Source organism: Lytechinus pictus, chromosome 17, assembly GCF_037042905.1.
Source record: "Lytechinus pictus isolate F3 Inbred chromosome 17, Lp3.0, whole genome shotgun sequence".
Taxonomy (NCBI): Eukaryota; Metazoa; Echinodermata; class Echinoidea; order Temnopleuroida; family Toxopneustidae; genus Lytechinus; species Lytechinus pictus.
The window spans coordinates 5,853,521-5,880,707 of NC_087261.1; the positions used below are offsets into that span (position 1 = coordinate 5,853,521).

General features: G+C 34.9%; 1 protein-coding gene across 2 annotated transcripts; it reads left to right on the top strand.

The window, feature by feature from the left end:
• Positions 1–8,611: 8,611 nt before the first annotated feature.
• Positions 8,612–27,005, top strand: LOC129280567 (acid-sensing ion channel 1B-like). Of its 2 annotated transcripts, XM_064112235.1 has the most exons (12): positions 8,612–8,795; positions 10,378–10,692; positions 12,126–12,296; positions 13,737–13,916; positions 16,550–16,674; positions 17,113–17,300; positions 17,948–18,092; positions 19,148–19,204; positions 20,038–20,088; positions 21,310–21,505; positions 22,100–22,191; positions 23,305–27,005. In XM_064112235.1, exons 2-12 carry the CDS (start codon positions 10,457–10,459, stop codon positions 23,403–23,405), a joined length of 1,542 nt encoding a protein of 513 aa, XP_063968305.1. In that variant the 5' UTR covers positions 8,612–8,795; positions 10,378–10,456; the 3' UTR covers positions 23,406–27,005. The 2 variants fall into 2 exon arrangements, with proteins under 2 accessions (XP_063968305.1, XP_054772544.2); XM_054916569.2 differs by lacking the exon at positions 8,612–8,795 and having other exon boundaries at positions 10,199–10,692.
• The last annotated feature ends 182 nt before the right edge of the window (positions 27,006–27,187 follow it).

Genomic DNA, 27,187 nt, shown 5'->3' on the forward strand with positions numbered 1-27,187 from the left:
CATGTAGTAAATTAATGTACACTTGAGCTGAAATGTTCACAAATTATAATTCTATATTTATTTATTCTTTATTTAAACAACTTCAATTCTACTTGTGTAATGTGATCGACAGATCACTGACTACATGGTTAACTGGTCACAATGGAATTTCATTGCTAAATATCATATGATTCCTAAACAAATTTAAAAGTTATTTATTTATTTTTTTTTAAATAAAATTTCCTACTCTTGCTGTACTACTTGTCGTCCCAGGCACAATCTGAATTTGGTTTCTCTATTTTGCCGGAAATTACATGTAGGCACCATTATAAAAAATTCTTTATGCTACCTATTCACATTCATATTCTGGTTAAAATAAAATCATGAACTTTTCTTAATTTATGAATAATTAGGCAAGGGCTCTGCTAAAAGTTCAACTTAATGAGGAAATATCAGAGTATTAAGGTCTATATCAGATTGTGTCATGGTAGGGCTACCTTGCTTATTTTGAACTGCAGCATACCTTTAAATAAGTCGTGTCCTAATGCTTGTATTGTTCCTATTTAATACTATCTAGTATACTATCCAGTAGAGTATTTGAATCACTAATGAATTGCTAATATTGTGGAATTTAATTTGTGGACGCTCATGCACGTAAAGCCTATACCAACAATCTATGGAAAAGCCACAATGAGAAATCAGTGAATTCCAACCTGCCAATGATACGCGTCATCAATCTCAGTTTGAATGGAAATGAGTAAAAAAAATAAACATTTTGCGCATTGAACTTGAAAATGATTGAATACCCACCGCTGTACTTATTCATGAACACTTTGTGTTTACTTCATATCTACTCCAGATTGTGTATGGCTGTATGCTATACCATTTGTTTTCTCATTGTGGTTGGATCATGACAAACTATATATTGCATTCACATGTGATTGAAACGCCCGGTATTGTATGTGATTATGCACTGTAAAGTATACTAGTACGCTAAAACATGGCATTTTCTCCCTTCTTCCCAGCATGACTAACGATTAGATATACGGACAGATGTACTAGTCCGTAACTTCAATCTAACATTAATCATGCAACCACCGTAAATTCCGCTCCAAATTATTGTACAACAATACTGTGCTTTATAGCGTTTCGATGTTTTACATTGTTGTGATATGCAATTCTGTTTTCTATACTGGACCAATTAAATCAGGCAACCAACTAAATGAACGTGAATTCCACTCCAAATTGTTGTACAACAATACTATGCTTTAAAGCGTTTCAATGCTGATTTCCATTGTCTGATAGGCAATTCTGTTTTGCCTTATATTCGTTCAATAAGAAAGACGGACATCCTGTGATGCTTTATTCAATCATTTGCTTACCCAACTGTACAGGAAATGTAAACAAAAGATTACTAATGTCTTCTCAGTTTCTACTCAGTACTCCACGTGTTTTATAATCTCATTTAATCGATATTAGCAGAGAAACCGAGTTGTTAACAATCGCTTGTCTGGCCCCATGTTAAACAGCAACCGATTGCACACAATTCAATCCCTAACTTCATTCAATATGTCCTTTTAAACATGTCATTGTCAGATTCTTATGTACTGGAAGAACATTGGTAATCTTTGGTTCGTAATATTAACTGGCAAAAAAAAAAGATTAATCACTGCCATAAATTCACATAGATAATCTTAAATATCATTACAAGTGATGTATGGATTGTTTTATTTAAATTCATTGAGCTACAAAATACTTTTTTTTTTCAGTAACACATTCATCTACATGTGCAAAAATGAATTTATGAATCACGGATTTGTGAATGGATTTATGCATCATGTATACTTACCTGAAATGATTTTCCTTTATACCTGATCCCGGTTATACACCGGTATAAAACAAACCTATAACCAAATTATATATATATTATATCATAAAGCCATATTTCATAACATAATGTACTTTTTTAAGTGTCTATCCGCTTACAGGAGAGAAGAAGCTGATACTTCTATTTATGGAGCACCCCCCCCCCCAAAAAAAAAAAAGAAGATATGTGACATGCTAATACCAAATACAGAACGATGGCTATAAGAAACCCTATTAATCTCACAATTACTTGCATTTGTTAACTAGTGTCCCATAACTACAAGTATAAATGTAATCAACAATTGGGATATTTACTTTATTCAAATTAGGGATAATACCTTGTTAAACAAACTTAGCCAGATCAGTACTAGCCATTTGATAAAGACATGCTCTGTATACCCTTTCACAAATCAGCAAGATTGCCATGAGATGTGAAACGCTTTCCATTCTTTCTGCTTATCAGAGTGGAGACACTTAATTTAGTAATTTAGCGTTCAGTGCTTTATGCAGGCTCCGGTATTCCATCCATGTGGAGATGTATTATAATACAAGCCCTACCAAGACTGTTCTTTGTATTTACAGTAACGATCATTTTTCGCTTTACAACTGTTTTAAGAGGCATAACCACATCAAATGTTTCATGTTCATAAGCGTTTCGAGCGTGTTCTCGTATTGTTACATGAGTCTCTAAACGAATACTAGCCAAAGAACTTCTCCACCAAATCCTCTTTGACCATGTTATATGCTTAATATGTATAGATTCTGAAACCAAACCTATACAAAAATAAAAATGCCTGGTAACTTTTTTTTTCCATATTCCAACAAAACACGGTACACATTGGCGGAGAGGATAGACTGTCGTAAACATAAATTTTATCATACTTATTTGAATTAATTCATTCGGCAGTGGCGGACCCTGACCCGGAGGAGACGGGGCATTGGAGGGGCACTGTATTGTTTGTGAACAATGCTGTGCCCCTCCGGTGCTTTGTCTCCTCCGGGTCGCGGTCCGCCACTGTCACTCGGTGCTTACAACCGTCCTTAACAATTTGTATTTCTAAGCTAAGTAGAGTTTTTTGTTTTTTGTTTTTTTTTCCTATCGCAAGTTACAGAAATCCACTTAAGGAGCATCTCAGTTGGACATGGTATTCTATCGTGCCCAAGCCGCTTGTTTTTCATGTCATGCATCATATCACTCCATGCAAGTATGTTCCCCTGTTATTACCCGTGCGCACACACATTCACTCCCGCACTCGCACAACCCGTCACAATCTACCAACCACAACATATACACATACACGCGTGCGCGCGCGCGCACTCACAAACACACACACTCACACACACCTACCCTCAGTTCACAACACAGTTCTTCATCCACAATACGGTTTCATTCAAAAAGTCTAAATGATACCCCGTGACGAAAGCATGCATGACCAAGACATGATAGACTCAGAAAGTAAATATTTCACAATAGAAGATTTTAATAATAAATTCAACGTTTCACCGAATGATTATGTTACTACAACCGAAACCAACACATCTTTTAACAGCATTGCTAGTGACCAAAATCATATTTTGTCTAGTCATTATCTAGGTTTTTTGCACATCAACGCTAGAAGTTTAAATAAATCATTTGATTCGATTGAATTACTCCTTTCCAATATTAACAATTACCCCTTCTCTATTATCGGTATATCAGAAACTTGGCTGCACAAAAACTCACCACCTCTATTTAACATTGATAATTATCAAATGATTCGTTCTGACCGTGAGCATGGTAAAGAGGGTGGCGTTGCCTTGTACACGCGCAATGATATACATCTTAAAGTAAGGGCAGATATACATATCCAAGGCACGGAGGATATTTTCATTGAAATTTTAAACAGTAAAAATAAAAACATAATCGTAGGTAATGTGTACAGACCCCCAAATGGTGACATTGATTTGTTTTTAGATAAGCTCGATCAATGTCTTAGTTTTATTTCTCGGGAAAATAAAGACATTTACATAATGGGAGATTATAACATTAATCTTATTAATACTGACAATAATTACACTCTAAAATTTATTAGCTCATTGCTTTCATACTCTTTCCACCCGCATATTAGTAATCCGACACGAATATCAAGTACGTCTAAAACCCTCATTGACAATATCATTTCAAATGTAACTAACAAAAACTTCATAAATGGCATAATTTATTCTGACATTTCGGACCATTTACCTATATTTGTTATTTCTAATCAAGCTAAAATTCAACAACATACAAATAAAAACAAAAAAGAAATGCACAGAAAAGAAACCCAACGCAACATCGATGCACTAAAAACTGATTTAGCTGAAGAAGATTGGAATGAAGTATTGAACGAAACTAACGCCGATGTTGCTTATGAAATATTTATTCAAAAACTCTTACATTATTATAACAAAAACATACCTCTTGTAAAAGATAAGGTCCTTAAAAAGAATAAACAACCATGGATCACAAAGGGCATTAAACGATCAATATCAACACGGAATAAACTCTATAAGCAAGCTCTAAAAACTCAATGTAAGGTAAAATTTGACAAATACAAAAAATATAGAAATAAATTGACATCCATTATTCGTCTATCTCGAAAACTGTACTATTCAAAAAATATAGAGGAAAACGCAAATAATGTTACTTTTTTATGGAAAACTGTCAACGATCTCTTAGGTAAGAAAAAACATGATATTGCAAATAGTTTTAATGTTGATGGTCAAGAAATTACTAACCCAGAAACAATTTCAAATGCATTCAATGATTATTTCACTAATGTAGGTCCCAATCTGGCCTCAAACATTCATGTAAATGATTCACATTTCACTAAATTCCTATCTCCAGCATGTGAAAACTCACTCTTTTTAAGACCAACTAATGAACTTGAAATAATTAGTATTGTTCAACAACTGAAATCTAGCAAGTCTTGTGGGCATGACGGAATTAGTGTTTATTTGCTTAAACAAATTATTTCATTACATTGCTCATCCACTATCCAATATATTTAATCTCTCTCTTTCAACAGGCAAATGCCCGGATTCCCTGAAACTCGCAAAAGTAATACCAATTTATAAAAAAGAAGATTCCTCCTTAATCAACAATTACAGGCCCATATCTTTACTACCATCAATATCTAAAATTATTGAAAAAATTATTTATAAACGACTCTTTACTTTTCTGAAAAACAATGATATTTTTATTCCTAATCAGTTCGGTTTTAGAGAAGGACACTCAACAGATTATGCCTTATTATATATGTACGACAAAATTATTGAAGCTTTCACCAGAAAGGAACATTCGATTAGAATTTACATGGATCTTTCGAAAGCTTTCGATACAATCGACCACAAAATATTAATTCATAAATTAAAGTCATATGGAATAAGGGGACAAGCACTATCCTGGTTTGAAGACTATTTACATAATCGACAACAATACGTACATTTCCAATCTCAAAACTCACAAAAACAAAATATCAAGTGCGGCGTACCAATTCTGGGATCAATTCTGGGACCCCTACTTTTTATTATCTATATTAATGATATCATAAATTCATCCCCAATTCTAAATTTCATAATTTTTGCCGACGATACCAGTATTTTCTATTCCCATGCTAATTTAGATACTCTAACTCATATTCTTAATTCAGAACTCTCTAAAATATCCCAATGGTTTAAAACAAACAAACTTTCACTTAACATAAGCAAAACCAATTTTATACACTTTCGAGAAGCTAATCCACACTTACCAGCTCCCAATTTATCAATTGACGGTTTACCTCTTACTGAAAAGCACTCTACCAAATTCTTGGGAGTAACAGTTGACTCCAATCTAACGTGGAATGAACACATACACAATGTACATGCATCTATATCAAGAAACATAGGAATAATTTACAAATTAAAAGACTTTCTTTCTGAAAAATCATTATTGGTTCTATACAACTCCCTAGTACTTTCACATATGATGTATTGCAATATTGTATGGGGTAACTGTAGTATAACGAAAATAAACTCTCTTCTACTTCTCCAAAAACGAGCAATTCGTAACGTTACTCATTCGCATTATATTTCCCACACAGAACCTCTATTTCAGCGTTTAAATGCACTTAAAATACAGGATATTCACACTCTACAAACAGGTATATTTATGTTTAGATACACTTACAATAATCTTCCATCATTATTCCAAAATATATTCAATTTAAATTCAAATATACATGCATATCCAACCCGCCACTCTTCTGATTATCATCTACACAACCCCAAACTTATTCTTGCTCAAAAATCAGTTCGCCATCATGGACCAGATACCTGGAATTCCTTACCACAATACTTAAAACAATGTCCCTCTCTTAACTCATTCAAATCATCCTTTAAAAAATTTATGACACGCAAGTACAATTCTGAATAATTTATGCATATATATAAAAAGAGTTCTACGGGTCTTGGTCAATTTTCAATTTTCTTGGTAAATTTTTAATTTCTATCTGATCTCATAAACTGTTACATCAGAAAATGAAAAAAGTTAAGTCATAGTATCAAACTTTTCTATCATTTCAAGCTGTATCCTGGAACCATTAAATAATTCCTAATTAATACTACCCCCACACCCTCATATACCGACACACATACACGCACACCCACTCTCAACACACACACACACTTATACATACACATACAATTTTAAATATACATTTGCACACGCGCACACGTTTGCACATGCACAAACACATGCAAATACGTCAAATGTGCACATAATATCAGGCATACAAGGTTCTTGCATGTAAATATAGTATTAATAATATCTGTTTATAATTAATTTAAGTCAATGCTTGATTTGTACTTCGTTCTTTTTTGTCTATTTCGCTAATACGTTTTGAGGCCGCTACCCTAGTCAAGCACTGCTTATGGTAGCGGTCTCCAGCATTTTTTTTTGTCTACTCAACAAAGTACAACTTATAATATTGCAAACTAATACTATCTATATACATTTTTGCAAATGAATGATTATTTGTATTTTTTTTGTAAAAAGAAATGTATCACTATTTTTTTCTTTATGTTGTACATTATGTTTGTTAATTATTTCTGTTGGAAAAATGCTGAAATAAAATCAAATAAAATCAAATCAAAAAATCATTATCATAATCATTATTTTCCGATAGATTTTAGGTACTCGATCTTTGCAAATGTGTGGTGAATACGATTAGAGACTGGATCCTTCAAATATACACACAAATGTATGTAACAGTGGAGGTAGGGTCGGTCCATCGATAACTTTGATATAAACCCTTTTAGATTCCACTGGTTAGAAACTCTATTGGATTTGGTCGACAAAAAATTTAGAAATGTGCTTAACTTAATTAAATTCAATTTATGTTTCCCATATTTAGACATGATGCTCCGCTTAAAGACATCCGCTTCTCTTGTCTGCTGTGTTGGTAGTGACGGTAACTCATATCATGCATATGGTAGGCCTATACAATGGGAGCTCCAAACTTGATTAATGAATGATATTAGATGGGAGAAAATTAATTTTGGAGCTCATGCATGTGAGCAGCTGTGTAGAGGTTGTTCATCATCTTTATAATTTAGGAAAATTACCAAAACCCCTGAATGACCTTTAAAAAAAGTGCAAAAGAATTTATTTTAGTGCAATGAATTGTAATGAATTTCTCAAAATGATGTACTGAAAGTCCCCAAAAATCGAAAGGTTACATTGAAAGACGTTTAATTGTCAGAAATCCAAATGGCTGCCATCTTGACAATTATACACGATTTGTTATGGGTAGTAGTAGCACAGACACTGACCTGATCATATTCATTTTCCAAATTACTGCTGAAGCATGACACTTTCACCATTGTCATAGGATTCATTTCGAAAATTAAGACATAGGTCAGCTTTGGACTCTGATTACCTCTAGAGGTCAATGACCTCAAAACGTAAGAATATTAATGCTTTGCGTCATTAGTTAATGGTGAAAATTGCTGTTTTATGTTCTTTTAAATTGTTATAATTTTAACAGGATATTGTTCACGTTTGATATAGAAATGTATTGTACTCATGACCTTCTGACAAGATATTTCTTTAGAATCAAGATTGCTTCTGATAGTGTCCCGTTAAAACAAATCTTCCTTGAGAGAGTGAAGTAATCGGTTGCAAAAGCACACGCTTCATTTTTTTGTTCACATAAGTCAGTGATATTATGTTTCTCAGGAAAAGATATGGAATTTTTTTTTTTTTCTTATACACCCATACAAAGGTGCAGTCTGATTTGATTTTTATTTCATTTTATTTATGCATTCACATAAGAATCAGAATTTCAAAATATGCAATATACAGAGGTAATATATAACAAAACGATAGTAATAGCCATAATATAGGCAGTGAAATTAATTATCAACAAGATGCATTAAAAATTTTAAAACATGATAATTTTTAAAGCAGTGCAGGAGACAGCCATCGCGAGCGTTTAAGCTTGATGTAATATATCTGAACGTTATGAAATATAGGCGAAGTGGGCAACAAAAGTCAATGAGTTACACCCCACCATCTCCCTAAATATATTGCAATAAACTAGGCCAATACAGTTTTAAATTACCTTATTAAGTTATTGCTGGTTGTATGACATAACAGCATAACAGAATGCTTAATAGAGATGAGACCAGCGGGTATTTTGCGTGCACATATGTTTTTTAAACAATTCAATTGTGGGCTAAGAATCGTTTTTCACTTCCCATTTTCAATGTCGGACTGACTTTGAAAAGGGTATCATGAATTAAAGTAGAACATCCACATGCAATTAAACATTCAATAGCAGTGCAATTCCATTATGACGTCGTGTTAGCCCTGGAATAGGGTCTATGATGAATTCGAACCCATTAGTATTATACATGCATTTGCCTAAGTCTACGTAAGGGAAGGCGGGGTAAGTTGAGCCATTTTTTTTGTTTGTTTGTTTTCATGTTAGAACTTATATGATTTCATAAATAAGTACCTTTTCTTAAAATTCAGTTCTTGGGAAACATTTTTGTTTACCTATATTATACACTGAAAGTTACAGTCACCTTTGGAAAAAAAAAGATGTCAAATGGCTCAACTTGCCCCACCCATGGGGTAAGTTGAGCCACGTTCTGGGGTAACTTGAGCCACAAGAACTATGTACAAACGGTATGGGACAAGGGCCAGCATGACAAGTGTTTATGTTGCTAATTCTCTATAAATACTAACATCCCCTAAAAGTAAAAAAAACTGTCTTGTGAGTTTCTTTCTGCTTTTATATATATATATATATATATATATATATACATATACTATTTCGACTGAAATTTGTAAAAAAAAATCCCCTCAGAAAAATTAGTTTTTATTTGAAAACAATGTGGTGGGGTTAGGGGTTATGCCATAGGTCATCAATATATGAAACAACCAAAGTGTGTGAAGCCTGACGCATTCATTATCTGCCTGGGGTGGTGGCTCAACTTACCCCGCCTTCCCCTACTGTATATACCAATACTAATTTTTTTTATTTGACATCGGTATAAAATTTGATTTGTCTCTAAATGTCTACTTTATCACTATAGCGTCGAAGATGCTGCTTGGTGTCATGGGGATTAATGTGTTGGGGGAACTAAACTAAAAGAAAGTTGTCATTGTGAAATTGTTATAAAGGTTAACGTTATTTATCACATATCTTCTTCTCAAAGATGACACTTGACATGATATACACTGTTTAAAAAAACCCTGATTTTACAGAAAATAAAAAGAATATTTTGCAGAAAGTAATAACAAAATCTTTCTGTAAATTCATAAAATAGGAATTTTTCTGCAATTTAAGAGAACAGGTCTGTTTAAAAGGGGAAATGGTGTTTTATTTAAGGAAATTTGTAAGGTTCCTTACACCAAATACCAATTTCCTGTAAGATTACGCAATCTGGTAAGATTACAGGTGTTCTCGAGACTCTGCTGCATGAATTTCTTTTATTTTAAGGATAAATTTTCTAACAGTGTACATTTTATACTATCAGGTGAATTGGTTTCATGTTGGCTATTTTCTTGTGATTTAGAGGACATCATTAGACCATACAGTCTTTATATTCGATAATGATGATACAATTTCAGTTTATATCCCCTCATCAAGATCAGTCCATATGATATTACTTCTATTATTTTAATGGAAGTTGGTTGTTAAGTAATGCAATACCCGCATAATGTATTTTATTAATAAAGATTGATATTCACAATGCCCACATCTTATTTGTTGTCGTTATGTGGATAATTAACTTTTATTGTTCTTTGAACAAACCAAAAGTCTGTGTAAGGGTATGGCTAAAGGACTATACAATACAAGTTTACATTGTGATAGCACTACAGTAATACAAATCATATGGCTTTAACCTTGCGTATGGCGATAACTTCAAAATGAATTTCTTTCTTTTCCAAATGTAAACCTTTATATTTACTCGGTGTGGATAATATTTGTTTCTTTCATAATTTTTTTTACTCCTTACAAGCCTTGAGTTTTCATCGACTTATTCGGTCTGGACATCTGTTTGAGAAACTGCTTCATCTTTTCACCCTTCGTGTTTTAGGATGAACGAGACTAACGCCATTGACTTATCCGGCGACGACGTGTCCAGAGACGCGAAAGAGATTCATGTTCGCAACGCAGCGCTGCCGCCGGATTCCGGAGTACGATTTAAAAAGAAACCTTTACGTAAAGAGATTGTAAGGAGTTGGTGGTTTGCATTATCTCGAAGTGCCCCGGAAGGAATAGGTGTTGCTGGACTGAAGTACATCCTTCTGTCAAGGGAGCGTCGAAGCAGAAGGTGGGGAAAAGGAAGTATTCGCATCACGAAGCACAACGAATTCAAAAACACAGTAAATGTATTGAAATGCAAGTAATATCTCAATGAACTGAGAGGTCTTTGTAAAAAATTGGTGAATCGGAACAGCATTTTCGTCCTGTGGTAGCTGACAAAAATTGAAAATATATCGAGTCCAGGATGAAACTGCTGTTTTTAATTCATCAATTGTCGACCAAGACTTTTTGGTTGCCCTTTCCCATGAGGGGGATTGGATAATACATTTTCTATGTTCTTGAAAGCGTTTGCGGTGCTAAAACTAATTAAAAAGAGGGGATAACGGCAATGTTATTATGACGTTATTTCATAAAATGTATGTATTATCTTTGCAATATGCCCGTTGCGGAGAAAGTTGCAAATAAAGGCAAATCCAAAGCCAAACACAAAAATTCATAAATAATCTTTTCCAATTTCTGTAACTATGGCAACAGACACCAGATCTATCAAATGCAGCAGAGTTTCGATAACACCTGTAATCTTACCAGATTGTGTAATCTTACAGGATTTTGGTATTTGGTGTATGGAACCTTACAAATTTCCTTTAACAAATTACCCTTGTCCCCTATTTAGACAGATCTGTTCTGTTAGTTTGCAGAAAAATTCCTGTTTTATGAATTTACAGAATGATTCTGTTATTGCTTTCTGCAAAATCTTCTCTTTTTTTGTAAAATCAGGGTTTTTTAACAGTGTATATATTGTTAATTATACTGTGAGTATATAAAGTGAAAATGTTTACAACAAATTAGAAGCACACTATTTTTCTTAATTTCTGCAACGATCGCGACATGCCCTCTATCTTTCGAGACTTTGCACCTTATGACCCAATGTACTTGATTATTCTTTTATTAAAGATTAAACGTTCGGAAATAACAGGATTTATTAGAAATATCTAATGTCGCAGTCATGTCATCGGATTTGGCTACAAACCAAAGCTAGTCATTGCGTTGTTTCAAATCACATACTTTCGGACGCTTTTGAGATAGATTCGTTGGTAGGACTGCAACCTTATGCAAATAATGCGAATCTTCTAAATTCACAGAAACTGTGCTTGGATCATTTTGCAAAGTGAAGTGCGGCAAATTAACTTTCCCTTCTCAATCGTTAATAAACTTGATTAATGTAGTAGCATATTATAGACTCTTAGCTGTGTTCAAGATAGTTGATTTGTATACTTTGTATGAAAAATGTCGAATGGAAGAAAATAAATGTTTGCTTGAATTGAATTGGCATACTAGGTATCAGGTGTAGATAAAAATGTATAACCCTCATATTCAATAATTTCATTGTTTATGACAACGGAAGTAGAGGGCGTCAACACTCTGCAATGTTAGATGTCGGTGTTACTGCCCTCTACGTTTGTTGTTAATCCCTATGTCACCCTTTATATTTCTTTTCAGGTTGTGGTGGTTGTTAATTCTGTCTATCGCTATGGTAGGTTGCACATTTCAAATCATCGAGAGGATAATGCACTTCTCCACATTTCCCCTCTCAGTTGATAGCAGCATCAATGAGACAGAAAGCGAGCTCGTATTCCCAAAGGTTGTCATCTGTAATTCAAATTCTTTCGTGTAAGTGAATACAATTGCATGCACGCTTATACAAATGTATCTAAACACTGTGTACATGGTATATAACTAAAAAATGTATGCATTGCCATTGGCTTATCTAGAATTGGTTTAGGGGGCTTGTAAATTTTAGAAAGCACTGGAAATGGGTGCATTTATCAATTTTAGAAAGCAGTAGTAATCAACAAAGTACACTCACGCGCACACCACACCAATGTCTCTCGCTCGCCCTCTCTCTCTATCTCTTTTTTTATATCTCTCTCTGATTTAAGCAACAAATTGCTATTTTATTTTTAATGACCTACAGTTATCATTTACATGCCCTCACGCACCCACACAAATGTCCATGATATACCCTTTTCTGTCTCCGTTGAATATGCTACCTGCTTTTCAATAATTACACTATGTTATTTCATTTCGATACAGGTCAAATAACTTTGATTTGTGGTGTGCAGACACACCCACACAATAAAAGCCGCGCTCTTCACATAACACACATCTCTCTCTCCCTTTCTCACTCACGCACACGCACAAGCGCGCGCACACGCACATATAGAACAATCTTAGCCCCATCGTGATGGATCTTCGGGATCTTATCTTACCATGTCTTACACAGACGAGCTTACTTAGCCGATACTCTTCATGATGATGCCTTGATGATATGTGTTTGGCGCCGATTTTAAAATGCCCGTTTTCAGGAATAATTAAAAACAGGGACAAAACAAATAGAGATTTACGGTAATCTTTCCCCATAAACATGATAAATCCTTGGGATATCTTGGGTAAAGTAATAATTTATCACCCGGGAGTGTTTATGCCTAGTTGCGCGAGGTATAAATAAAAAGGCATGACCGCATTGGTCAGATCATGTCAAGAAGAAATAAAATTGCGCGTTGCATATCATGTACACGTCGGCATTAAGTGTGTCTCAGAGTCATAGGATGGGGGGTCGAGTGTCCGGACATATATTATATTTTTGAAGCCTTCTTTTTTTTCTTTAGATTACACTAAAAATATGAATTCAATATGTTGTAATCATCTTTTATCTTGTTCTTTATAATATTTCCTAACATTTTGTACTAAAAATTGATGATTTTTTTTTCAAATGACTTTCTAAGATTGATCGTCCGGACACACAACCTGTCCGGACACACAACAACTGGGTATAGTTAAATATTTGTGAAACACCCCTGCTTAAGTAGCTCAATCAAAATATTATATATGTACTTTTGTAGGTCACAAGCACAAGCTGCTTTTAACATGTTGATAATGCCCTGTATATCTGTTTATTTTATTTTACTTTGTAACTTCTTGATTTTGTTATTCTGCCAAATAAATTGAATTGAATTGAATCGTACATAAGAAATGCGTCGGCTATTATAGTGCACTAAAAGTGTGTTTTAAAAAAAGAGATTCATCGTATTTTCCCTTTGCCTGCTCTAGGAAATCGAAAACACAGGCATATCCTGCGATCGACAAGATTCTGAGGAATTACGAGAACCAAGCCTACAACCTCGGTGAGATTATTCCACTAACACCTGAAGATGTGGAGCAACTTCTTAGCTTCAACACAACCGAAATATTCAATGAACTAAAACACCAAAAAGAGGATATGTTCATTAGGTAAGATGGAAATGTTTGATTAATTAATTTTGATCGATGTTTTTCTTTACGTTAGGATGATACCTTTTAATTTTGACGATTGTCTGAAAGACAGACCTACGGACGAATCAATAACAATAATAGTCAAAGTCACTGAATGGACAGTTCTCCGGGAATAATGTATCACAGTTCAAAATAATTTAAACAACACTGTTCAATTCAATTCAATTTATTTTTCATTCTTCAGCATAATACAAATAATTACATGATAAATCAATTCAATTTAAATAAAAGCCTGAACTATAATTGTTTACTACGTGAATCGCACAGTAATTGTTTAAACATTTTTAAGCAAGTGTTTAAAATCGTAAACAACAAAATCTAAATTCAAATATTTAGTTGTCAATAATTTAAGCTACTGTGCGATTCACATAGTAAACAGCGTTGATAAATTATTTCTAACAGTGACTAGTAGTAGTATTGTATTTATTGAAACAAGAACAAGGGGAAAAATTCTTAAGAATGGGAAACCCAGTGTACATAAGACAAAGGCAGAGTACAATTAATAATCATAAGATAATGAAAAGCAAAATATGACATTGATTAAATTTCTTAATAGACCTAAAAACAATATACCAGAAAAATCTAAACAGTAGTATGTTGATCAATGAAGCATGAACAAACGTTTAAAGATCAGGTCCACCCCAGAGAATGTTGATATGAATAAAAAGAGAAAAAGCAAAACGCTGAAAATTTCTTCAAAATCCGATGTAAAAAAGTGTAAGAAAGTTATGACATTTTAAAGTTTTGCTTATTTTTCACAAAGCAGTGATATGCACAATACAGTGAAATGCAAGTGAGACAGTCGATGATGTCCTTCACTCACTATTTCTTTTGTTTATTGTTTGAATTATACAATATTTCATTTTTTTTACATATTTGACAATAAGGACCAACTTGACTAAACCATATGGTATTAAACAATCTTAATTCCAGAGGTTCAATTAGGAATTAACCGTTGTTAGCCACCTTTCGCAATCCTCACGGACGCTAATATTGGGGTCCCCTAACACAAAAGTTAACGCTTAATCATACACTTGATTTTTAAGATTGATTGTACATTATAGTCAATAGAATCAAACATAGAAAACTGCTCTACAATCAATGCTAAGCTTTGTGTTACAGGGGGATAACAGGCCCTACAGATCTGCTTTTCGTGTGCAAAATTCTTTCCCGCGACACCCGCACCATACATGCATGTACATTATACGACAGATGGCTGGAGATATTCTAAATGCAGGACCTACAATAGATTATGACATGGATAAGTAGGTGGTTTTTCAAACAAATCGAGTACAAATTGAGTGAGGAAAAAGTTAGTGAATTAAGGCTTAAATATAGATCCTTACAGTCCATCGAATCGATATTGCATTTAATGTGGATTATTGGTGGATCTTTGGCAATCGATTCCATGGGTCAAATCACCTTTCCAGCCGAAACCATTTCGCATGCACGTCTGAACACGTACCAGCCGAATTTGCCGGGTTTTTTCTTTTGTTTACTCCTACACAAACGATATGCCTCTAGCACACAATGTAATGGGCATTATGTTTTATTTTCCCCAGAAATGGGGGATTAGATTCGAATTCCCGGGGGACCACTTCCATTGATGAGTGGATACCAGGCACGACCATGCGGTTTCGAAAAACACCCTAAAAAAGGGAAGCAAGGCTTTTCCAGATTATGAAAATGCATCTCTTAACAAGTATTTAGCTTGTGAAACCCTACAAGTATTGAAAACATATCCTTCTTTTCAGTATTTTAAACATCGTTTTTTACACCCTTATAACGTTACATAGGCCTTTACGTAACGTACTTGCCCACTCTTTCCCTTTTTACGCGTGGTCGCGCCTGGTATCAACTCTTCAATGGAAGTGGGCCCCCCGGGCGGCCTCTCGAGCTCTGGGAGGAACCAAATGTGGCTTTGGAAAGTCGTCCTAAATCGGATATATCGCTGTTACCATAGTAGCAACCAGAATTTTGCAGACGAAACGCAGATTGAATTTTCCGTTCCAGATGCGAAACGAAAAAAATCTCATGTCACACAATTTGCATTGCAGGACAGAGTTTTACGACCATGACGACGGGCCCACAAGTCTCTTCCAAAATCAACTACCGTCGCAAATAAGCGTTCGCGTTCTCCAACGAAAGGTCGGGAACGAGGAGAACTTAGATTAGAATATTTCATATAAGAAAATACAAAAGAAATAGTGAGTGGATGACGTCATCAGTCTCCCCATTTTCATACCAACCATGCAGGATGTGCATATGACTGATTTGTGAAACTAGGCAACAATTTAAAATGCCATGACTTTCTTATTTTACAACCGATTTTGATTAAATTTTCAGTGTTATGCTTGTTGGATTTTTAATTTAATTCGAATCAATTTTTTGTTCGGGTCGACTTGTCTTTTAATAATGTGATACTGGTAATTCGAAACGTTACGTAAGGTGGGCACCAGTCATGCCTGTATAACCTACCCAAGCGCTCTTATTACTGAACACAATCTGACAATTGTCTTTAATGTTGTTAAGATATCTTCAGAAATGTTGCTGTTGTTGTTGATCATTCTTCTCTATATTTTCATTTTCAGGGCGGTGTTTGCTGGTGTACCTATTAGCTTAGATGATATTCAACCCGTTTTTACTTCATTCGGCCGGTGCTATCAGATCAATGATGGTCAGAAAGACAAACGACTTCTCAGAGCTAGGGCTGGCGGTAGGTAAAGTGGAATAATAGCACGATAGAATTGATCTACCGCTCTTTGCATTATCACGGAGTAAGATAACTTCTTAGTCATGCTACTGATATAGCTATAGATTCACTAGTAGTAGTAGTAGTAGTAGTAGTAGTAGTAGTAGTAGTAGTAGAAGTAGTAGTAGTAGTAGTAGTAGTAGTAGTAGTAGTAGTAGTAGTAGTAGTAGTACTAGTAGTAGTAGTAGTAGTAGTAGTAGTAGTAGTAGTACTAGTAGTAGTAGTAGTAGTAGTAGTAGTAGTAGTAGTATAGTAGTAGAAGTAGAAGTAGTAGTAGTAGTAGTAGTAGTAGTAGTAGTAGTAGTAGTAACAGTAGTAGTAGTAGTAACAGTAGTAGTAGCAGTACTACTACTACTACTACTACTAGTACTACTATTTTCTAAAGAACTTTATCCTATTCAGGGAGAGCATTTGGTCTGAGTCTGATGCTAAACGTCGAGCAAGAAAAGTATTATTACAACGTATTCTTGAAAGATGCCGTCGGGTTTGATATACACCTGTTAGACCAAGAGGAAGGCACGTACCCATATGATGTAGGGTTCCAAGTTGGGCCAGGTGCATCAACTGCTGTATCAATTACTAAAAGCCTGGTAAGTGATTCAAATTCATTTCCAAAATTCGTGCGTTTCATGATAGAAGCGCCACTAACGTTTGTGATCATGAGAGGCTTGTGTGTCGACCACCTTTTCCTGTAAAATGCATACAAATACTAATAATCACTTCTTAAATACATATAATACCCCGGGATAATACCATATAAATAGTCCCTATGCGTGTGGAGGATTGTTTTAATTTGGTATAGGGGCAATGTAGGTGCCTCTTGAAAAGGTATGTCTTTAACACAGATTTGAATCTGTTGAATCCGTTTTTGATTTAATATCATGAGGCTGGTTGTTCCACAATTTTCGTGACGTTTCCCCAAAAAGAATCATTCACCAAAAGTTAAGGATCTACGTCTCTGAAATAGTTTAGGCAGCGCAGGGTCAGTGTTCTGTGAATGTATGCATGTGCTGCGCGACTACATGTAGCTGATGTTTGACAGCTGCATGCAAAATGGAGATGGCGGCGAGTACAGCAACGTCCAACAACGCTGTCTTAAATCCCGAGAACGTACACTTATGAAATATGTTCTATTTTAATTTGCGGCTGTATTACTCAAACTATATGAAAAGATTGTTACACGGGCACAGAAGGTACGCATATTGACTTTCTTATACGCCTTTTTATCTTTGTGTAGCGTTACAATGCGAAGCCGCCATACGGCGTTTGCGGAGAGAAAAAACTGCAATATTACGATAAATACTCACGGATAAAATGCTTTAGTGAATGCATGACTAATGCTGTTGTATCTACATGCGGATGCAGAGCACCAGCTTTACCAGGTGAGTTCGAAGTGCCATGCAGAAGCGAGGTATAATTACCAAGTCGACCGAATGGGTTTATCATGTCGACAGGAGAAAATGCGTTGTCTTGCCAAGCCGACTTATAAAAGTGATGTGTCGTCATGGCGAGAGTGATAAATTTTAACACGTTTGTCGCAACTTAAAGCGACATACATTTTTTTTTATAAATCGACTTCGCAAGATAATGCATATTGCCAAGAAAACTTTAACAACTTCTAATATGTTGATTTGGCAAGACTATGTTTCTAGCCCAGTCGACATGTAATTTGTTATATTTCAACTTCGCAAGGAGACACATCTCTCCAAGTAGATAGCACTGCTGAGCTTCCGTACTGTCTAGATTATGACCTATATTTCTTTCACATCACCTGCAACAAGCAGCTGAAGATGTCGCTAACATTTACCATTTAAGCCATCGAAAAAATACATTGAAAGGGTCTTACGGGCCTAATACAATTCCCATAGAGCCGTGTGTCAAAAAAAAATCGGCATTAATGAAGACATCTTCTGAGGGATCAAATTACATGAAACAGTTAAATAGCCCTAATCCTTCTGCCAGTCAAAATATAGTTCCAAAGTTGGTAATATTTCTTAACAATTTGGGAAAAAGTTCAGTAGTTACGCGTCATAGATTCAGTGTTAGATGGACAATCACATTCATACACTTTGTCAATCAGCCATATCAGTTTTTTTTAATGAGAATGGGTTGGCTCGCACGATTATTTATTGCCTTCCCGTTGTTAATAGGCCCGTGTTACCATAGAGCTTGTAACAAATTATTATATCGGTAAAAAAAAACAGTTATAATCTCAGATTATTTTCATGTAAAATGATATTCAACTTGGAGATCACTGACTTTATGTAACTTTTTATATTATATTCAAACAAGAACGAATCAATTCTGGAATATAAATTTACAGTCGTTTGGCCAGAAGTTTCCAGTATGGTAGAATGCTTGTAGGAGGCGGCGGATAAGATAAAGACCGTTTCGGCTAAACTCCAATCGTTATTTCAATTTGTTTTTATATATTTAGGCAAAGCCCCAGTATGCGATCTCATCACCACGAATAACTGCGCGAACGCTTTCTTCTGTAAGTATGGCTCCCATATCATATTCCCGCATTGTCAAGTGCTGATAGATTTTTTTCGTATTAGCCCAAGAACCCCCTCCCCCGAAATAGTTATATTATAACTATGATAAATTTAATGTTAACTGCTGTATGCGGGGGGGGACCGTAGGGGCAAGGGCAACCGCCCGTATGGTTTTTCATGTAGCGCGGAGAGAAGAGAGAAGGGAATTTGGGGGTTTGGGTCTAACTCTATGATACCACTATCATTCAATTAACGAAAGGACACCTTGCATCCTATTGACCTTGTCAACAAAAAACTGTAGACCATTTCGAGAGTGAAGAGAGAAGTATTGTTATGTTCATTTTAAACCTTATGTACAGCTATTACAGCTGGGGACCTTCATGCAGAAGGGATTAAATCCAAGTTTTCATGCAAAAGGGACTAAACCCCCAAGATTATAAATATACAGAAAAGGGTCATATGAGATAAAAGACATCTGGATGATGTTTCAGTTGCTACTCTTGTTCCCTATAATGATGGCTCTTAAACACAGTAAGACTTCCTTAATGGAAATAGATTGAAGTAAAATTTAAAAAAATATTTAAAAAATTCAAGAATGATCAAAAGTGGATTTATTCCCTTTTGCATAAAAGCTGTTCAATGTTAGATTGTTTTTAGTGATGAATTTACTATTGATAGTACTACGGCTGGCATTATTATTAGTACTATGATTAAAATGTTTACTATTATTATTATTATCATTATTATCATCGTCATCATCATTTTAACATAATGAATCATTGATGTTTAAGTTGATTCTCTTAATCTTGCCCATGTTATCCTTATCATCCAGTCAACGTGTGCGATGCTAAAAAGGAAGGGTCTTGTAGTAATGCTTTTTCCGGTAAGTATTATCTCGTCATTCATTCATACCTCCATTAACGGGGAATTTTAACTTTAAGGACAAGTCCACCCCAACAAAAATTTAATTTGAAAAAAAGAGAAAAATCTAACGAGCATGACACTGAAAATTTCATCAAAATCGGATGTAAAATAAGAAAGTTATGACATTTTAAAGTTTCGCTTAAATTCACAAAACAGTTATATGCACATCCTGGTCGGTATGCAAATGAGGAAACCGATGACATCATCCACTCACTATTTCGTTTGTATTTTATTAATATGAAATATTCTAATTTGGTATTCATTGTTAAGTGAAAAGGCGATTATTTCCTCCCTGAACATGTGGAATTAGCATTGTTTAATACTATATGTTTCAGTCAAGTTGGTCCTTATTGTCAAATCTGTAGAAAATGAAATATTGCATAATTCAAACAATAAAAACAAAATAAATAGTGAGTGATGGCATCATCTTCTCTCTCATTTGCATGTCACTGAGATGTGCATATCACTGTTTTGTGAAAAATAAGCGAAATTTTAAAATGTCTCAACTTTCTTATTTTACATCCGATTTTGATGAAATTTTCAGCGTTATGCTAGTTTGTTTTGTTTTTTTCTTTTGTTTAATTAAGATTTTACGCCGTCTAATCACATTTTATGTTTTTGTCTGGAAATGCTGTGTTTGTCATAAAACTTTGATCAGGGCCTTTCTTTCCAAACTGGAGAATCAAATAAACACTTCTTCGAATAAACAGTGATAAATTCACATTTTAGTCCAGGGGAGATTTTCATCAACATATTTGCCCGACAAGACGTCTGACTTTCCTTTATTTTGATTGACTGAGAAGCACTTTTACTATGGTAACTGTCTGAGAAAACACATTTTGTCGTATAATTCGGACAATTCCGTCATGAAACTCTTCCATTCTTTGTCATGTTGTATATTTTTTTAATGGAATTATTACAGTCGCACCTAAAATATCACGTCCCGCAGTCATAACAGGGGCCGCGGAACCGGGGGGAGCTGGAAAAAGCCCCCCACCCCCTTCCCTACTTTTTTCCAAAACCGTGTACAAAAACGTAAAAATTACCAAATGATAGTGATTTATTTTTGCATGAACAGCCCCCCCCCCCACAATTTTTTTTCCAAAACCGTTTCGCAGCCCCTGCATAGCTAGTAACCTATGAGCAAATTTGTAAGAGGATTCGATAATTCTCTTCTCAGACCCAAATTCACAAAATGGAACGTTCAACATGAAGAATTGTAACTGTCCTCTAAACTGTGAAGAGACTAAGTTCTCGGTGTCTTTATCCACGGCCAAGTACCCATCTAACTTCCGAACAAACCTCCTAGCCAAATATCATAGAGAGGGATTGCTGGACTATCATCTCCGACAATTCAAGAATACAACTCTTATTGAGTGAGTACTTTTAAACAAGAACAAAAATGTACACTGTTAAAAAATATCTCATGAAAAACATGCATGTAAATTACAGAAATTGGTTTGAAAGCTAAAATTATTTATCTTTTTTTTATTAGGCTTGTTCTGTTAAATTTCTGAAAATTTCTGTCATAACAATTTCAGAATAATTCACTTATTTTATCTCAGTATAACCTTCTTTTTTTATTTTGTTTTCTGTAAAATGTTTTTTTTACAGTATAGGCTTCAGAGTGTTGCTCAAGTTTGGGTAATTAAAATAATAAAAAAACTCAGGTACTCGTCGTTACTGAACTAAATAATAATGCTGAGATTAAAAATGGAAAATTTACACGAAAATGTGATTCTTATACATGTATACAGAGCGTAGATGAGTTGTTTGGAAGGATTACTACACAACGAAAAGGGAACATTTATCACCTAAGAAAAAAGCGGTTAGTTTTCATGTATGAAAATATCAAGTTTCGCAGATGAAAGGGGCGTCTTCCTTTAAAATTCTATTTGGCGGCAATGCATTAACCAGTCAGTTTTGCTCATTGTTGCTTATCATCAGATCATTCCTATTTTTGTATACAGGCATGACATTGCGGCTGTAGATCTTTTTTTCGAGGACATCAGTACAGTGATTGTCACACAGCAAGCAGCTTACTCGATTTTCGCATTATTATGTGAGTGAATTTACGTTACTTTAATGGATCATACACATTCATCATTATAGAAAATCATCTAAAAATTTTGGTTCAGTAAATCTTCACTACATTTATATCACTCCGTTACAAAACAGACTGCCTTGACCCTATGTCGTTCTTGAATCGCCATTCCCAATTCCATACCCACTAACCAGGGGCGTCGATCCATTTTTCAGATTGGGGGGGCAAAATCATTAATCAACGTTCCAAAGGCGCTCGATCGTACAAAAAACCCAACCACACACACATAGGCATATATATATATATATATATATATATATATATATGTGTGTGTGTGTGTATATATACATATATATGACTCATGAGACACAGACACGTATCTCACCAACTAATTAATGCGAGCGCGAGCTGAAAATTTTGATATTTCGATCTGAAAAAAATGACAGTTTAATGGACGTTCTTGATAAAGAACAAGATATATATCCAACAAAAGATTATTGCAAATCGAAGCAGGAGTTTTTTTTAGGCTTAGAACTGAATACGGGACATGTATATTCATCTATTTAATCATGAAAAGTATGGGTTTTTGCTATAGAAATGATGCGAGCGCCAAGCGCGAGCTGAACATTTTTAAATTCCAATCTGAAAAGCGGACATTTTGAGCACGATTTTAAATAAAGAACGAGTTGTGTATCTTAATCTCGCTTGCTGAACATTACAATTTTTTTTTTGCATATCCAGAATTATTGGGGGGGGGCAAAACGATATGTTTGCCCCCCCCCCCCAATATTTTCATTGGTGGGGCGATCGCCCCCCCCCCCCCCTGCCCCCCAGGATCGACGCCTCTGCCACTAACGTTAGCTGAATGTCGACTGTTTTAACTGTGTTCTCGCAATTTATTATCTCCTACTTATTGTACACGTTTTATGGGGAAAAGTGGAGTGGATAAATAAATTCGATACAAATAAACAAAAATGAAAATTTGACTTGTCATCAAAACTTCAAAACAATTACTATAATGGTTATTCGTTCTATCCTACCAATTCCTTCATATTCTGCTTCAATGCCCTTTTTTCAAAATTGAGAACTGAATGACATGATAACAAAGGAAATATTCTCTTTTTTTCGTAGCTGACATAGGTGGCGCACTCGGCCTGTGGCTTGGCGGGAGCCTTTTGACGATATTTGAAATACTGGATCTCTGCGGGCACTCGTTCGTCTCGAAGATATAATACAATGAGATTGATCACAAGTCAAGTTCAATTCAACTCAGTGTGTTTGTTTTTAGTAACTGCGGAGCTTAGCCCCGCGGCGTACGGAGAGTTTAAGAACAGAGAAAATATATTGTCAAATACCATTCAGGACAAAGAACAACCAAGAAGTCTTTGTCGAAAATTCGTGAATCAAAAACGCAGTTTTGCCCTTGATTCTGAACAAAGGACGTGCCTACAATTTTTCGTCAGCTCCGAATCTCAGGACGAAACTGCTGCTCCGGTCCACTACTATTTCGACAAAGATCTCCCAGCTGTTCATCGTCATTTGAAGGGCATTTCAATACATTTTCTACGTTTTTGAAAGCGTTGTGCGTCCCGTTGCAGAAACCCGCTCTTGAATTTCAAGAACAAGCCATTGGTTCTCACTTATATTACAGATTGGACATGTGTCTGATTTGTCCCATTGATCATACGCAATAATCAATGCATTCTCCGAGACCACCCACATGATCAATCAAACACTGTATTCTATCTATACAACAGAGATTAAGATATCAACAAAAGGGTTTAAAAAATCTTAGCTCTTACGAAAATCAATTTTCTCAAGATTTGTATTACTACTATTATCATTATTGACAATAAATGTGCATTGTACATCCACGATCTATACGATGAAAGATATTGAATCATATTATTTTTATCAATTAATTATATCCTGATTAGATAATGTATGTCTGTGATAATCTCTGTCGAAATCATTAGGTATATGCACTGCAAATCTCTGGTGTTGATTTAACACCAGCCCGGAATCTTAATATGTCCACACCAGAGAAGTGTTAAACAACACCAGTTTCGTTTTGGTCTAACACCAGATAGGTGTTTATACAACACCAATTAGTATTAAAATAGCTTCAGTTTGATTCCAAACTTATGTTGTTTCAATACTTCTCTGGTGTGGACAAATATAGATTCCTGGTTGGTGTTAAATCAACACCGAAGTTTTTGCAGTGTGGTTCAGTCATTATTATGATATATACTTTACCAACAATACGTCATTTATTTTCATTATTTCTAAAAACCTTGAATAAAATTTTCAGTCGATATGCCGTATATCAGATTTGTATTACTCTGTTACGAACTAAGGCCTGATGGTCCCACTGGCCGACGGACACAAAACGTATTCATAACGGATACAGCGGCTAAGCATTATTTCGGGGTGGCTCTATAGAGCGTATGAAACACGTACATAACGTGTATACATGAGTATCAAAAAAAAGTTTACACTTTGAAAAAGCCCTGGGAATTAAAAAATATACATGTGGGTAATTTTTTCACATATATTTTTGGGTTTAGTCTCATCTATCCAATGAAAGTAGAAATTTTGACAGAATGTTATACTTGAGTGAGCACTGTCCATTTGTAAAGCTAGCAGAAATCTGTGCAGAAATGCTTGTTTTCATGATGTGTCAAGATGAAAAGGCGAAATCAAACTAACCCTGCGAAACATTTCTCATACATTTCCCTTGCACTTTGAGTCAATTGAAATAAAACGGATACATGCAAGCATTTTGTAACATTTTACCACCCAAATTAAAATTGTAACACTTAGTAAGCACAACCTTTACCCTTTTTGTGCCAGCTGGATCTGAGGACATAAAATAAAAGCTTATATCAGACATCTTCAACAATTTTTCACTAAGTTTTGATCATGTAAAGTGGTTTTACATTTCATTTTTCATTTAATACTGGTTTCTCCACACTTTTCCCAAGCTTGACAATGATTTAAAACAGAAAATCAAGCCTAAGCCATTTCATGTAAATCGCAGCTCAATGTAAAGCAAATATCGTCACTGTGTGGGGAAGAGGGGTGGGGCGTAATGTCACTCTTCGAAGTGTTTTGGGCAAGGAAACAAGTTTAAAAAGGTAAAAGATATATTCAAATCAATTTTACTAGCTAAACTCCATGTGTTCTTCATGATTAAGGTCTACTTTTATTTGCATAACTATTTCAAAGTTCTGTGCAAATAATTTTTCACTAACTTTTCAAAATAAAGTGGTGCTCACTCAAGCGGAAATATTTTTCGACAGTTATATCGTCATTTGCTTGAATGGATCTGTACCAATGTTAAAATATGGAAAAATTTCAGGATATTACAAATGTATAATTTTACAGGACTTTTTCTAAGTGTAAACTTTTTTGATACGCATGGTGTATAACGGATACATAACGTTTTCCAACTGACGGCATAATTCGTTTCGTCTTACATCCTCTCTGTATCCGTAAGTGCGGTGGGAGCAAGCCGTTACAGCAGCTCATTCAAATATATATACGAGACATCGACATCAAGCATTTTAAATTAAAATGGAATAATTACAACTTTGCGCATACATATTTCATAATATATATTTAGAGAGGAAATGGTTATATTTTGTAAAGTTAATCTAGCATTATACTTCGGATAGATTTCCTGTATACTTATTATCTATTGATGGAGTGTGGTTACATCGAAAAAATATATACAGAACTGAGAGAAGATAATTATGTATTACTCACACCAGATACCGAAGTTTACCACCATCACGTTTTGTTTATATTATACAAAGTTTTAAAGGACATTTTTACTAGAAGTAAATGATGCAGTCTTCAATTATATATTTACAGGGTTCCCGGCTTTTCAAGAAAACACAATTCCCTGATAATTATTTAAACCCATTCCCAGTTTCGCATGTTTTCTAAGTTGTTGCAGTGAATTACATGTATTTTCCATATGAAAACAATATGTAAAACTAATTAGTAACACCATAATCAGTCATTCAATGAAGGTTGTTTTGATATGCAACAAAATATAACAGGGTTTGTCTTACTACCGTGCTTTCGACTTTTGGGCCGATCCCTGACTGGAAAAAAAGTAAAACAAATTTCCCTGATTCCATAGCGTACATATTAATAATATCCACCTTGTTGGGTGCTCAAGAACGAAATGTTGGGAAATGCACCGTTTTGTTCTTGCTAATTAGCAATGTTCAACTGAATCATTTTAGGGTGCAGACTATTTTACGTTGAAAAGGGTGTGTTGGTTCAGTTGGTAGAGCGTCCGTCTCACAACCGGGAGGTCGGGAGTTCAAACCCCGGACCAAAAGACGTAAAGAGATGGGAGCTGCTGCTATCGTGTTTGGCGTTCAAACATATAAGGGAAAGAGCTTTGTCGATCTGGCGCTGCACAGCGTGGCTGCCGGGCCCACGATCAATTGGGCAAAAAGTATTTTTATTTCAGATTTTATTTCGAACAATAAAATGAAATGTGTATTTTCATCTTTTCACATTTTCACTTTCCTTAAATAGTATATACAAGTCTTCGCCCTTTGGGGCACATAATAAAACTAAATACACAATTAAAGGTGCTTACTACATCGTACAAAATCTTGGAATCCTACTATAATTTTGTACCAACTCTAAGGGTTGATAACTGAACCCATATATCATGGCGCGTATTTGCCTATTCGTAATGCAACCCTATAAAACCTACATTGTTAAGTCTAATCGTTTTACCTTGTACAATGTATCAAATTTACATTGATTTATATTGTTATTAATTGAAATAAATCAATAAAAGTCAATACATTTCCATTAATTATTATTTTCAGGTAGATGTGCAATGGGAAGGGTGGGACACAAGAAACCGTCAATGACTGAATAAAAAATAATGACGCCGAATTCGTACTGCTTTCGAAATAAAAATGGGGTCGCAATGGTCAGAAATCTTTACAATAACGTTTAAAAAATTGGTTAAAACCTTCAG